A 14274-nucleotide genomic window follows, 5' to 3' on the forward strand; every position below is an offset into this window, starting at 1 on the left:
GGGAAAACCTCCGGCTTTGGCAGGCTGCGCAAAGAACTATTTTCATATGAAATCTCCATTTATCCTTGCCTCCCAGGAGATCACATCTTAACATTCGCCGACTGTCCTAATTGAAAGAAGGAAGCCATCTGGATGGAACAATTGAGGAGGGGGCTGCCTGCAGTGGCAAGCGGGGGGGGGGAGCTGTTGGCATGCCAGCAGGGCTTTCTCTGCCCACCCACCCCTTCTCTCTCTTCCTCTCTCTCTCTCTCTCCAGACCCCTTTTTGGTTTTGTGCTAATGGGGGGGGCAGCAGCGTGCCCCGGCATCCGTTGGTAACACGCAGCGTGTGCGAAATTCAGATATCCTCAGTGGAGGAAGCACATTGACGTCAGAGGTGCCTGATCTCAGCTGAAGGCTTTGAAGATGCGTGTGTGAGCTTTTGCGTCGCCAGTTGCTGACGAAGGATGCCTCGTTGCGTGCAGAACATGTCCCCGGAAAAGTTAGGGTCCTCATCCGCCACCATAGGGCACCCGAACACTGGGGAGAAGGGGTGGGTGGCAGCCAGCGGCAAAGGGGACGGACACCTCCCCTGCTCCGATCGTGCGCTCAGCCACTCGGTCCCCCGTGGCTCTCTGCCACTGCAGCTTTGTTCCTCTTCAGGAGATTTTGTCTTTGGAGAACTAAAATTAGAACAAAGGGGGGGGGGGAGAAAATACTTGTAAACAGCTTCCCAGGCAGGTAATGTAATGTGGGTTCTTGCCCGCGGTCTCTCCAGCCTAGATTTAAAAAAAAAAAAAAAAGAACCTTAAGGACTAGAAACGTGAGTGGGTGCAAATGAAAGTTGAGGTTCCAGGAATGCTGCATTCCCAAGCGCGCGTTGATATACAGGCGGTCCTCGGCCGCCACGGAGCCCAGAGTTTCTGTGGCTAAGGGGAACTCATTTGTGAAGTGAGTTTTGCTCCAGTTTCCTTGCCACGGTTGTTAATGTGAATCAACTGCAGTTGTTAACTTGGTGACACAGTTGTGAAGTGAATCTGGCTTCTCCCCGTTGACTTTGCTGGTCAGAAAGTGGATCGGGTGAGACGGCGACCGTCGTAAATACGAGTCAGTGACTACGCCTCCGAATTTTGATCAGGTGACCCGGGGGGGGATGCTGCCATGGTCGTAAGTGTGAAAAACGGTCCTAAGTCCCTTTTTTTTCAGGGCCGTTGTAACTTCAAGCGGTCACTAAATGGATTGTTATATGTTGAGGACTACCTGTATTGTCCCCAATTGACTCTCCATAAGTCAGAAGTCAATGGTCGCTCCCGATTTCTTCAAACAGCCACGGTTTTTAAAAGAATAACTGCAATTGCTTAATGGAATAATAATAATAATAACAACAACAACAACAACAACAAAAACAACAACAAACAACAACAACAACAACAACAACAACAATAATAATAATAATAATAATAATAATAATAATAATAATAATAATAATAATAATGTTGGAAGGGACCTTGGAGGACATCTAGTCCAACCCGCAGTTGTTAAGGGAACCCGGCTTCCCCCTTGACTTTCCTCGTCAAGAAGGTCGCAAAATGGGATCACGTAACCCCCCCTCGGACGCTGTGACCGTCATAAATCTGAGTCAATTGCCAAGTGCCTGAATTTTGCTCACCTGTATAGCAGGGATACCACAAAAGGCGTAACTTTGAAAAACGGTCCTGAGTCCCATTGTTCAGTGCTGATGTAACTTGGAACAGTCACTAACCGAAATGTTATAAGTCGAGGACCACCTGTACATATGTGCCTATTTGGAACTTGCCCCGAGCCAAAGTTTTCACTTCTAGGAACTCCTTTCTCCAAAATAAATCTTAAGCTGCGTCAGCGCCTTTCATTACAAATTCTGCAGGGATGGGGAGGGGAAGATAAGGGGGTGCCTCTCCCCCAAATTTCCTTTTCTGCTGCTTTGTGGGGGGGCCAGGCTGCATAAGCATTCAAACTGGCCGCCTCAGTTTGCCCAGCCGGCACGGGAAGTCCTCGACTTATACGACCGTTCATTTAGTGACCGTTCAGAGTTACAGCAGCACCGAAAAAAAGAGACCTAGGACCGTTTTCCCCACTTACGACCGTTGTGACATCCCCCGCGGTCGCGTGATCAAAATTTGGACTCTGGGCAACTGACCCCTATTTATGACGGTCGCGGTCTCCTGGGATCACGTGATCCCCTTTTCGCGACCTTCCGACAAGCCGAGTCCGTGGGGGAGCCGGATCCACTTAACGACCGTGTCACCAACTGAACAACTGCGGCGATTCACTTAAGAGCTGTGGCAAAACAGGTTGTAACATAGGGCAAACTCACTTAACCGTCTTGCTTCGCAACGAAAAATTGGGGCCTGCCTTGAGGTTGTAGGTTGAGGACTGCCTGTAGCCACCTGGGGCCTGTTTACGGCTCCCATCTATCACACACCTGTTCGCAAGTTGGCACGTGGGGCTGGCATGAGGCCAGCCCTGTTTGTGGCCAGCCCTGCCAGTCTGATGACCCCCACGGTTGGGCTGGCGACCAGCCGTGCCTCTTTGCTGACCCTTACTGCTTGGGAGGCAGGGAAGAGATAACCACTAGGCCACACGGCCCACGGTTTCCTGCTCTCCGCAAAACAGAGCTGCAGGTTGGTGGGCAGAGTGCCAGGGCACAGAAACGGAACAGGCTGTACCCAGAAGAGAACCGGAGAGGGAGGGGCGGTGGAAAGAAAGAACTGTGGGAGGATCAGGAAATACAAAGTCCAGCTTGCTGTGCCCGGGAAGACAGAGATCGGTTATGTGGTGGCGCTGGAAGCGGGCGAGGGGCAGGAGGTGGTGCAGGTAAGGGGCCTCTGGCATTTGGGGCAGGGCCTTCTGGGACATGGCAAGCCTCCATGTTCCCCGCCTTGTATTGGGCTGGCGGTATGGAGGTACCATCTCTTGATGGATCCCTCTGGGCCCATCAGCAGAAGTCTTCAGGGCTTCCCAGCTGGGTTGAGTGTCTTAGAAGAAGACGTGAGCTTGGGTGGACCTCCAGAAGATCCTAGAACCTTGCTCAAGGCATTTCCAAGACAAGGGACTCCAATATTCCTAACCCCCTCGGGTATAGAAGCATGCTGGGAAGCTAAAAAGAACTTTGTGAAGTTCTGAGGCTCCTTGACTTTTGAGGTTCTTTGAGGTCCAGGTCTCCTTGGATGGGATCTCTCTGGAGCCAACGGTGGCGGTGAGCCCTTAGTCTTTCCACGGCGGGCGGCTCATTTCTGGAATGTGTGAAGGTTGAGAGGGTTCTTTGCTGACATTTTTTGGGGAGGTGTCCAAGTAGACCTGGGTGGCTCAGGAGAGCGGATCCAGGACACTTGGAGACCTTTCCAAAAGTTGGAACATCAAGAAGATACATCTGAGGGGAAAGAGGAACCCAAGAAAGCGGAAATACGGGCTATCTAAAACCCAGTGGGGCTGAGAAAAAAAGAAATATGGGTTCCAGAAGTTAGTAGGACGGAGGAGGAGGAGGAGGAAGAGGAGGAGGAGGATCTGGTGATTGAGGTCCAGGAGCGGGAGAAATGTTAGATTTTTGAGATGATTTGATGGGAGGGGAAGCTTAATTTAACCTTAATTCAGGAAACGGAGTGCTCAGGGTCATGTTGTCGAGGACGCAATTAAGTCGAGGAAAGTTCCTGTTTTTCAATGGGGGAGGATGTAGGTAGTAGCGTGCCCCCTCCTCTATTTTTCCTCGCCTGTCCCTGCTTCTGCTTCACGGGCCTCCGTTGCTTGATTTGCTGGGGGAAAGTCCCACCAGAGGTCCTGCTTGGGAAGGGTTGATCCTATCGCGCCCCACGTGTCTCGGTTCCTGTGTGTTTTGCAACAAGCCGGGGTTGTGTGACGTTGCTCGGCCGAGGCGGGCGTGCGTGTTTGTTTACACGTAGTCCTCGTCTTACAACAGCTCATTTAGCGACCGTTCAAAGTTACCACAGCCCTGAAAAAACAGAGACTTGGGACCGTTTTTCACACTTAGGACCTTTGTAGCAGCCCCATGATCACGGGGTCAGAATTCAGACGCTCGGCCACTGGTTCATACTTACGACCGTCGCGGCATCCCAAAAGGTCACGGGATCCCCTTTTTGTGACCTTCTCACGAGCAGAGTCAGTGGGGGAAGCCAAGTTCACTTAAAAACTGGGTTACTAACTTATCCACTGCGGGGATTCGCTTTGCAACCGTGGCGAGAAAGGTCGTAAAAAGGGGCCAAACTTACATAACAAGGGTCTCACTTTAAAAAAAAGAAAAGAAATTTTGAGCTCCATTGTGGTCTGAGTCAAGGGCTACCTGTATTTCTCTAGGTCACAGGGGTAGGCAACCTTGGCTCTTTTATGACTCGTGGACTTCAACTCCCAGAATTCCTGAGCCAGCATAGCTGGCTCAGGAATTCTGGGAATTGAAGTCCACGAGTCATAAAAGAGCCAAGGTTGCCTACCCCTGTCCTAAGGTCAGCCACTGAGGTTCAACAGGATTCCCCAGCCTGTCCCAACAACCCCGCATTTGAATTTATTTTTTTTCCCTTCTAAGCCAGGGTTCTCCATACTTGGCAACTTGAAGGCTTGTGTTCTTCAAACTCCAGCTTTCCTGGCTGGGGAATTCTGGGAGTTGAAGTCCACCCATCTGAAAGTGGCCAAGCTTGAAAAACACCATTTTTTTGTTTTTTAAAAAGTGTATTGTATACAAAAGAATGTGGGTGAATGGCCTGTTAATCGCCCGTTTCATATACAGTTCTAGAGCTAGAAGCAAAACTCTAGAAAGAGAACTTTAGAAAAAGACTGGTAATTTGATAATGTTGATTTATATTTGCAACCTGCTCTGCTTTCTCGTATTTCTTGTGAGATCAGAGGTTGGAGTAGGGGAGAAAGAAAACCAGAATTTGAAATGCCCATTTGTTTATTTGTTTATGATTTATTGATTTATTTATTTGATTTTTATCCGGCTTTTATTGCTTCATAAGCAACTCAAGTCAGCGAGCACACGTCATCTTTCTTCCTCCTTTTGTTTTTTCCCACAACAACCCTGTGAGGTGGGCTAGGCTCAGAGAGAGAGGGGGAGAGAGAGAGAGAGAGAGAGAGAGAGAGAGAGAGAGAGAGAGAGAGAGAGAGACCTAACTGGCTTTCATGGCTAAGATAGGACTAGAACTCACCGTCTCCGGGTGATTGGCCCAAGGTCACCCAGATGGCTTTCATGCCTAAGGCAGGACTAGAACTCACCGCCACCTGGTGCTTGGCCCAAAGTCACCCTGCCGGCTTTCATGCCTAAGGCGGGACTCGATCTCAGAGCCTTTTGGTTTCTAGGCCAGCCCTTTAACCACTAGGCCACACTGCCTCTCACCCAGCCCCTGGTCACCTAATGAACTTCCTGCCTAAGTGAAGATTTGAACTCAGATCTCTCTTGAGTTCTAATTGGTGTGTTTCCCTCATTAATCTGCCTACCCAGCAAGTTCCCACTCACCGGTCCACCCTCTCACTTCCACCTCTCAGGTCCACCACCGAAATCCGGAAGGAGAAGTCCCGAGACGCAGCGCGATGCCGACGCAGCAAGGAGACGGAGGTGTTCTACCAGCTGGCCCACACCCTGCCCTTCGCTCGGGGGGTGAGTGCCCACCTGGACAAGGCCTCCATCATGCGGCTGACCATCAGCTACCTAAGGATGCATAAGCTGCTGAATTCTGGTAAGGGGGGCCCCGTTTCCTGGGGGAGGCCTTCATCGAAGGGAGGAGAACAGGAAAACTACGGAAGACCCCCCCAAACAGCCGTTCTCAGAATGGCAGAGTTGGAAGGGACCTTGGAGGTCTTCTAGTCCAACCCCTCGCTGCCATTTTCTTTTTTTGCTGCCATTTTTCAGCAAAACCGTCGTAAAACATGGCCCTGTAATTGCAGGACGCGGCAGACGGTCATAAATGTGGCCCGATGGCCGAGTGTCAAAACTCCCGGGAATTCTGGGAGTTGAAGTCCACGAGTCACGAAAGGGCCACGGTCCCCCAGCCCTGCCTGAAAGCAATTTTTACAACCTCTGTTGACCCAGGAGAATGGCGAGATCAAGTCAAAGCGGAGGAGCAGGTGGACTCTTACTACCTGAAGGCCTTGGATGGCTTCCTGATGGTCCTGACTGAGGAAGGGGACATGATCTACCTCTCGGAGAATGTCAACAAGCACCTGGGCCTCAGCCAGGTGAGCAGGAGGAGCTCGCACAGGTGGGAAGGGGCCGTTCAACCCAAGATGAGTCAGTTTGATCAATGGTTAAGGCACCAGGCTAGAAAGTGGGAGCTCATGAGGACTAGTCCCACGTTAGGCATGAAAGCCAGCTGGGAGACTTTGAGCCAATCACCAGGAGACTGGGAGTTCTAGTCCCGCCTCAGCCAGGAAAGCCAGCTGGGTGACTTTGGGCCAATCACCAGGAGCCTGGGACTTCTAGTCCCGCCTCAACCATGAAAGCCAGCTGGGTGACTTTGGGCCAATCACCAGGAGACTGGGAGTTCTAGTCCCGCCTCAGCCATGAAAGCCAGCTGGGTGACTTTGGGCCAATCACCAGGAGACTGGGAGTTCTAGTCCCGCCTCAGCCATGAAAGCCAGCTAGGTGACTTTGGGCCAATCACCAGGAGACTGGGAGTTCTAGTCCCGCCTCAGCCATGAAAGCCAGCTGGGTGACTTTGGGCCAATCACCAGGAGACGGGGAGTTCTAGTCCCGCCTCAGCCAGGAAAGCCAACTGGGTGACTTTGGGCCAGTCATTCTCTCTCAGCCCCGCCCACCTCACAGGGTTGTCGTTGTGGGGAAAATAGGGGGAGGAAGGTGTGTTGGATACGTTCACCTTCTTGAGTTAATTTGTAAATATAAATAAGGGAGGGATACAAAGAAATAAATGCAAATAAAAACGAGCCAGTCTCATGAATGTTGGATCCTGGAAGCCTTTTGGGAGGAAAAAAAAAATGAGGACAATGCATCTCTGTCAGTCTTTGCTGACATTTTCTGTTTAAATTTCAGAGGGGTCAACTTCAAAATTCCTCTCCCGCCCTCGCAGGCTGGTTTTTGAATGGATCTTTTTGTTCTTCGGGTTTAGCTTCCATTTTATTTTTTTAGATGATTCCGGAGAGACGGAAACGGGTTGGGAAATAAGTTTTAAGAAGGCGATTTTAGACATTCCAGCAAAGCTGGAAGTGAATTGAATCCCCCCTTTTTTTTGGCTGAAATCTATTTCAAAGGAACGGTTCTTGCTTCAAACGCCTTGGTCTTTTTTTTTTTTTGCAAAATTCCCTGGTGGTTTTTTGTTTGTTTGTTTTTTCCCTCTCTCTAACTTTTCTTTCCTCTTAAACGAAATCACATTCCTATAATAATAATAATAATAATAATAATAATAATAATAATAATAATTCCTGATTTTGCTGAATGAACAAGGGCCTTTGGGCAAAATGTTGCCCATAATGCTGTCATTCATCCTATACAAGAGCCCCCCCCCTCCATGCAAACTTTTGCAAGCTTTTAGTCTCCGCCTCCTTGTCATCTTTTGCAAAAATTTGAGCTAAAGGAGAGAAAAAAGAAGAAGAAAAAAATTCTCACCCGGGGGTGGGCCCAAATGTCTTTGGAAACATTTCTTCCCCGACTGGAATCTGATTGAAAAGTTCTGAATGTTGTGCAGGGGAGGGGGGAGGAGGGCTTTCTGATTGGCTGGCTCTGGGGAGTCCCGCCCATCCGTTGGCGCCTGGCAGATGTGATGGGCGCCTAGCCTTTCTCCCGGCTTCTCCCCTCCCTCCTGCATTCTGTGGTTGATTTTACTTTATTTTATCCCGTTTCCTTCCGCCAGTTGGAGCTGATTGGCCACAGCGTGTTTGATTTCATCCACCCCTGTGATCAGGAGGAGCTGCAGGATGTGCTGAGCCCCAGGCAGGGTGAGTCTCCCCCTGTTCAGAGGAGGGATGGGGGATCGCAGCGAGGTCCCCTTTCCTTCAGCCCTTTCCTCCCCTGGGCAGCCTGGTCTGCACTGTGCAACTCTTGCACGGGTGTGTTCAAATTGTAGGTTGCTTAAGGTCCTCTAGCATCAGCTCCTTCTCCTCCTCCTCTTCTTCTTCTTCCTTTTTCTTCTCTTCCTCCTTCTCCTCCTTCCTTCTTTCCTTCCTTCCCTCCTTCCTTCCCTCCTCCTTTTCTCTTTCTTTTTCTTCCTCTTTTTCCATCCTTCCTAACTTTTCTCCTTTTTTCCTTTTCCTTTTCTTCCTTTTTCCTTCTCCTCCTCTTTCTTCATTCCTTCCTTCCTTCTCCTTTTCTCCTTCCTTCCTTCCCTCTTCTCCTTTCTCTTTTCTTTTTTTCCTCCTCTTTTTCCTTTCTTCCTTCCTCCCTTCTTTCCTTCCTTCTCCTTTTCTCCTTCCTCCCTTCTTTCCTTCCTTCCTCCCTCCCTCCCTCCCTCCTTTCCTTCCTTCCTTCTTTCCTTCCTTCCTTCCTTCCTTCCTTCCTTCCTTCCTTCCTTCCTTCCTTCCTTCCTTCCTTCCTTCCTTCCTTCCTTCCTTCTTTTCTTCTTTCCTTCTCCTTTTCTCCTTCCTTCCTCCCTCCCTTCTTTCTTTCTTCCCTCCATTCCTTCTCCTTTTTCTCCTTTTTTCCTTCTCCTTTTCTTTTCCCCCCTTGTCTTCCTCCCCCCCTTTTGTAGCCTCCTTGAATCAGATTGGTGATTTCCCCCCCACCGTGCATTTTGCCCTGTTTACAAGCAGAAATGTCAAAAAAGCAAAATAAAACACGAAGTTAAGTCTTCGATAATCTCCAGATACCCATTTTGCTCACAGACATCGGATTCCCCAAAGCCAGGAACCGGGACCAAACCTTTTGGGCTGCGTCCCGTCCCCGCTCCCTTTCCCGCTCTGCCCCCGTTGGGTCCATCCACGCACCCCCAAATCCTGACCAGCATTTGATCCCCGCTGTCCCCAGGTTTCTCCAAGAAGGGGGAAGTGAAGACGGAGCGCAATTTCTCCTTGCGCATGAAGAGCACTCTCACCACCAGGGGGCGCACCGTCAACCTCAAGTCGGCCACCTGGAAAGTAAGCAACTCCCCCCCCCGGGGTTTTTTTTTCGTGGGGTGGGGGGAACAGAAGAAGATTTGGGCAGGGGACCACCCTAGAAACAAGCAGATTTGAACCGCCCCCCTCCCTCGAAACAGGAAAAGGGGTCTTTTTGAGGGTGGGGGCTGTGCTTGATAAAATCTATATAAATAAAAATGTCAATGTTCGTTTGTTCAAAATCTTAAATCTCCGAAAGTTCTTCAGCGATTGCTTTGAAATTTTGACACAACGTTGCATTCGAATACGCGCGTGTTTTTATATACCTACTATTATATAGATGTCACACCTGTGACAGGTAAAAACATGGTTTTTTTTGAAAAACAGCGCCATCTGTTGGACGTAAAAGCATGCCCACAAGCATTGTGAAATTAAACATATTACAAACGTGCGCTTTCTCTTTTCTTTCTTTTCCATTTAACCAGACTGAGCCACAGCAACGCGTGGCCAAGTACAGCTAGTTATAGAATAAATATAAAATAAATATGAAATCCGAGAAGCCTGCCATTCTCAATCACTTTTGACTTTCGGTGGGATAACTGTGAGGAGCGAACGCCGGCTAACCCCGTCTTCCCCCAGGTACAGGGGTAGGCAACCGTGGCTCTTTTATGACTCATGGACTTCAACTCCCAGAATTCCTGAGCCAGCCGTGCTGAGGGGAAAGGGAGAGGTTTCCATGCTGAGCCATGCTGGCTCAGGAATTCTGGGAGTTGAAGTCCACCAGTCATAAAAGAGCCAAGGTGGCCTACCCCTGGCCCAGGAGATGCTTAGTGGGCGTCCTTTCGGCTTTTGCAAAACATGAGACATGGAGAAGCCGTCCGGAGATCATCCATTTGGGTGGTGCATCCTGGAGCACTGGTGCACCAGGGAATCCAGGGATGGGAAACCGGTCGATCCTGTTCCCAGGAAGGCCCAGGCAGCTGCAGAAGCAGGGCAGGCTACAGGCAGTGCCCGACCTAGCACCATTTTTCACACTTACGGCCGTTGCAGCATCCCCAGGGTCACGCGATCAACATTCAGACGCTCGGCAACTGACTCTTATTTATGAGGGTTGCCGTGTCCTGCGGTCCCATGATCCTCTTTTGCGGCTTTCTGACAAGCAAAGTCAATGAGGGAAGCCAGGTTCACTTAACGACTGCCTTACACGCATAACAGCAGTGGCGATCCATTTAATAACTGCTGCAAGGAAGGTCACAAAATGGGGCAAAACTGACTTAACAAGTATTTTGCTTAGCAACAGAAACATCGGGCTCAGTTGGGGTCATAGGTCGAGGTCCAGCTGTATCCGATTGCCCAATTTATATTTAATCTTATTAAATACATATAAATAAAAATATAAATAAATTACGTATCGTTCTTTGTTTATTCAGTTTATTTCTTGCCGCCCATTGCATAACAAAACGACTGGGCGACCTTTTGGGGAAGGTGGGCCCATCTCAGCATCCCCCACAAGGGGCCGGCCAGAATAAAAGTGGGGGGGGGCTTGCATCCATCGGTTGCCTTCAGCTTCCTCCCTCTCCCCTTCCAGGTGCTGCACTGCTCTGGGCACATGCGCTGTTATGCGCCTTCCAAGCCGGCCGCGGGGAAAGAAGGGGAAGGCGGCTTTACGGAGCCCCCGTTGCGCTGCCTGGTGCTCATCTGCGAGGCGATCCTGCACCCCGCCAACATTGAGACCCCCCTGGACAGCGGCACCTTCCTCAGCCGTCACACCATGGATATGAAGTTTACCTACTGCGACGACAGGTGAGCGGGGAAAACTGGCTGGGGAATTCTGGGAGTTGAAGTCCACAGGTTTTGGACTTCAGGGTTGGATACCCCTGCTCTAGCTTAACTCAGCCAGAATTTTTTAAAAAAATATATTTTATTGATTTTTTTTTAACATAATCATCATTAAGATTTGGTAAACAGCGTGTTGTCTGGGTTTATATTTACAAACAATCCATAACAATTTCTAACATTCCATACTCCACATAACAACTTACCTTGATTTTCTCTTCTTCCAATAATATTCTCTTTTATCCAATAAAGTTGGAAGGGACCTTGGAGGTCATCTAGTCCAACCCCCTGCTCAGGCAGGAAACCCTACACCATTTCGGACAAATGGCTGTCCAGTCTCTTCTTCAAAACTTCCAGAATGCTCCAACACTGGAAGTTTTTAAGAAGAGACTGGACAGCCATTTGTCCGAAATGGTGTAGGGTTTCCTGCCTGAGCAGGGAGTTGGACTAGATGACCTCCAAGGTCCCTTCCAACTTTATTATTATTATTATTGTTATTGTTGTTGTTGTTGTTGTTATTATTATTAACCTTAAATTAGTACATTTCTTAGTAATTTTAGCAGATAACAATTGAATATGGACATTCTTCTAGTATTTCTACAAGTAACAACCACATCAATATAAATCTTCTTTTCTAAATTAATCACTCAGCCAGAATATTCCCTGATTGTTATCCCATTTCTCCTGGGCCAGGATTGTCGAGATGGCTGGTTACACCTCCGAAAGCTTGCTCGGCTGCTCCCTCTACGAGTACATCCACGCCTTGGATTCGGATTCCGTCAGCAAGAGCATCAACACCCGTAAGTTCAGCATGGCACAGGCCTGGCCGGTTCTTCCCGAGTTTTGGCCCCGCTTGGAAGGAGCCCCTCCCTGCCGCAGAAACAAAAGGGAGAAGAGCAGGAAAAGGCAGACTTGACAGAGCACCGAGGGAGGGATCCCCAACCTGTGGGCTGTGGCCCACTCCTGGTCTGTGGCCTATTTGCAACCGGGCCGCGTGAGTGACTGGCTGGTGCGTGCGTGTTCACGCGCCCAAGTGAGACACTGGTCTCACTTAGCAACAGAAATTTTGGGCTCAATTGTCGCCGTAAGTCGAGGACTGCCTGTAGATGCAAGTCTAAAGAACTGAATATTGCTAGGGAGGGACGAGGAGTTTGATGCCCCCATTGGAGGCATCGTCCGATCGTTTAGGAAGGGAGGGAGCGACCGTCCACTCCGCATACCGGACAACGGCGGCTTGGGAGGGGTCGTGTGGAAGGGGACTCGGGTGCTAGGAAGGGGCTTGATTTCCGCCCGGACGTCGTCTTCTCCTCCCCTTGAGAGCAAACACGAAGCGAGTCCTGTTCCGCCTTACCGTCTCTTCCCCGCTTATCCGTTTGTCTGTCTGTTCTAGACTGTCTGTCTTTCACTCCCTATTGGTAGTGCTAAGCAAGGGCCAAGCCGTGACCGGGCAGTACCGCTTCCTAGCCAGGAATGGTGGCTACATCTGGATCCAGACCGAGGCCACCGTCATCTCCAGCAGCAAGAACTCCCAACCCGAGAGCATTGTTTGCATGCATTTCGTCTTGAGGTCAGTCCGGGGGAGGTCAAAAACTTCAAGATGGGGGCTGTCCCCAACCCCCCCCCCCCAGATTCCTTGCCTTCCAATCCCCAAGCCTGCTTGGCTGCCTTTGAAGAACAGAGGTGGAAATAACCGCTGAGTCTTTTGAAATACGGGTAGTCCTCGGCTTAACGACCACAATTCCCGTCGCTAAGCAAGGCGGTTGTTAAGTTGCACCTGGTTTTACAGCCTTGCAATCGTTGCCCTGCAGTTGTTAAGCGAATTATGTCACTGGATTTCTCCATTTTTGTTTCGCCCCGCCGTACGACCTCTCTTTCCACCGTTGTTAAGTGAATCGCCACAAGTGTTAAGTGACTCTGGCTTCCCCCACTGATTTTGCTGGTCAGAAGGTCGCGAAAGGGGATCACGTGAACCCGGGACGCGGCGAGCGTCATAAATGTGACCCAGTTGCTCAAGCATCCGAATTTCAATGGCGGGAAGCAGCAGTGATTATGTCGCTTTTTTCAGTGTCTTTGTAGCTTTGAACGGTCACTAAACAAACGGTCGAAAGTCGAGGACTACCTGTATGAAAGGAAACATAAAACATGCTAAATATTATAATTGTGAGATGTTCCTCTGTGCTTAAATGGGGCTGGGGGGGACAGCAGAGCCAGGTGGCCCTTCCAGCCACTGTCAGCAGAGGGCGACATTGTGCTGGTTGCCCAGCACTCAGATGCCATAGAGTTTTCTAAGCTTCGAACTTTCAGACAGGCGGACTTCAACTCCCAGAATTCTCCAGCCAGCACTGCTGGCTGGAGAATTCTGGGAGTTGAAGTCCGCCTGTCTGAAAGTTGCCACGTTTGAACAACATGCTGTTGAGAGCCACGGAGATGGCTTTGGAGAAACTACCTCCATCCAACTTGGCGCGTCTGTTTTCCAACCTGGCCTACCTTGAAGGGTTCCAGGTTGCCCCCCTCTCTTTCCCTAGTCAGGTGGAAGAGAATGGCCTGGTGCTGTCCCTGGAGCAAACGGACCGCCAAGGGGAGCATCGCCGGCTGCCCCCGCCCTGCCTCGAAGGGCTGGACTCCGAGAGCGCCTTGGATGAGATGGACCCCAACGGAGGAGACACCATCATCAACCTCAGCTTTGGTGAGGAAAGAGGGTGGTGGGCAAGGCTGGGGAGGAGATCCCGGCTCCCCCCTCCCCTAACTCAGTGCTTTCACTCTCCAGAGCTTCGTGGTCCCAAAATCCTGGCCTTCCTGCGCCCAGCCAACATCAGCGAGGAGGAATTGCAGCTGGATCCCAAACGCTTCTGCAGCCCGGATCTCCAGAAATTGCTGGGGCCCATCTTTGACCCGCCTGGGACTCAGAACTCAGCAGGGGGGGCCGTGCGGGCAAAACTCCCTGCCCCGATTGCCAAGCTGGCTCCAGTGGTTAAGAAGGCGTCTGGAAACCACGGTCCAGTAAGGCAACCTGGAGGGCCACTCTGGGTTGGGGATGGCTTGAATTTATTTATTTATCTGGGTGTCCGTCCATATCTATCTCTGTCTCTGTCTATCCATCCATCATCTCTCTCTCTCTCTCTCTCTCTCTCTCTCTCTCTCTCTCACACACACACACACACACACACACTCACACCTATCTATTCATTCTTCCACCCACCCACCCACCCATCCATCCATCTATTTATCCATCTATCCATCCATCCATCCATCCATCCATCTATCTACCTACCTACCTACCTACCCACCCCCACCTATCCATCCATCCATCCATCTACCCACCTACCCACCCACCCACCCACCTATCTATCTATCTATCTATCTATCTATCTATCTATCTATCATCTATCTATCTATCTATCTATCTATCTATCTATCTATCTATCATCTATCCATC

At 50.1% G+C, this 14274-nt stretch overlaps 1 protein-coding gene across 1 annotated transcript in view; it reads left to right on the forward strand.

The window, feature by feature from the left end:
• Window positions 1-445: 445 nt before the first annotated feature.
• Window positions 446-14274, forward strand: part of HIF3A (hypoxia inducible factor 3 subunit alpha) — a 17787-nt gene continuing 3958 nt past the window's right edge. Inside the window, exons 1-10 of the mRNA XM_029285057.1 lie at window positions 446-531; window positions 5508-5698; window positions 6052-6197; window positions 7826-7910; window positions 8935-9044; window positions 10591-10805; window positions 11532-11638; window positions 12258-12405; window positions 13364-13524; window positions 13606-13833. Coding sequence (XP_029140890.1) covers window positions 446-531; window positions 5508-5698; window positions 6052-6197; window positions 7826-7910; window positions 8935-9044; window positions 10591-10805; window positions 11532-11638; window positions 12258-12405; window positions 13364-13524; window positions 13606-13833 — 1477 coding nt within the window. The remainder of the gene's footprint in view (window positions 532-5507; window positions 5699-6051; window positions 6198-7825; window positions 7911-8934; window positions 9045-10590; window positions 10806-11531; window positions 11639-12257; window positions 12406-13363; window positions 13525-13605; window positions 13834-14274) is intronic.

The sequence above is a fragment of the Protobothrops mucrosquamatus genome, unplaced genomic scaffold (assembly GCF_001527695.2).
Source record: "Protobothrops mucrosquamatus isolate PMUCROS unplaced genomic scaffold, P.Mucros_1.0 scaffold1232, whole genome shotgun sequence".
Taxonomy (NCBI): domain Eukaryota; kingdom Metazoa; phylum Chordata; class Lepidosauria; order Squamata; family Viperidae; genus Protobothrops; species Protobothrops mucrosquamatus.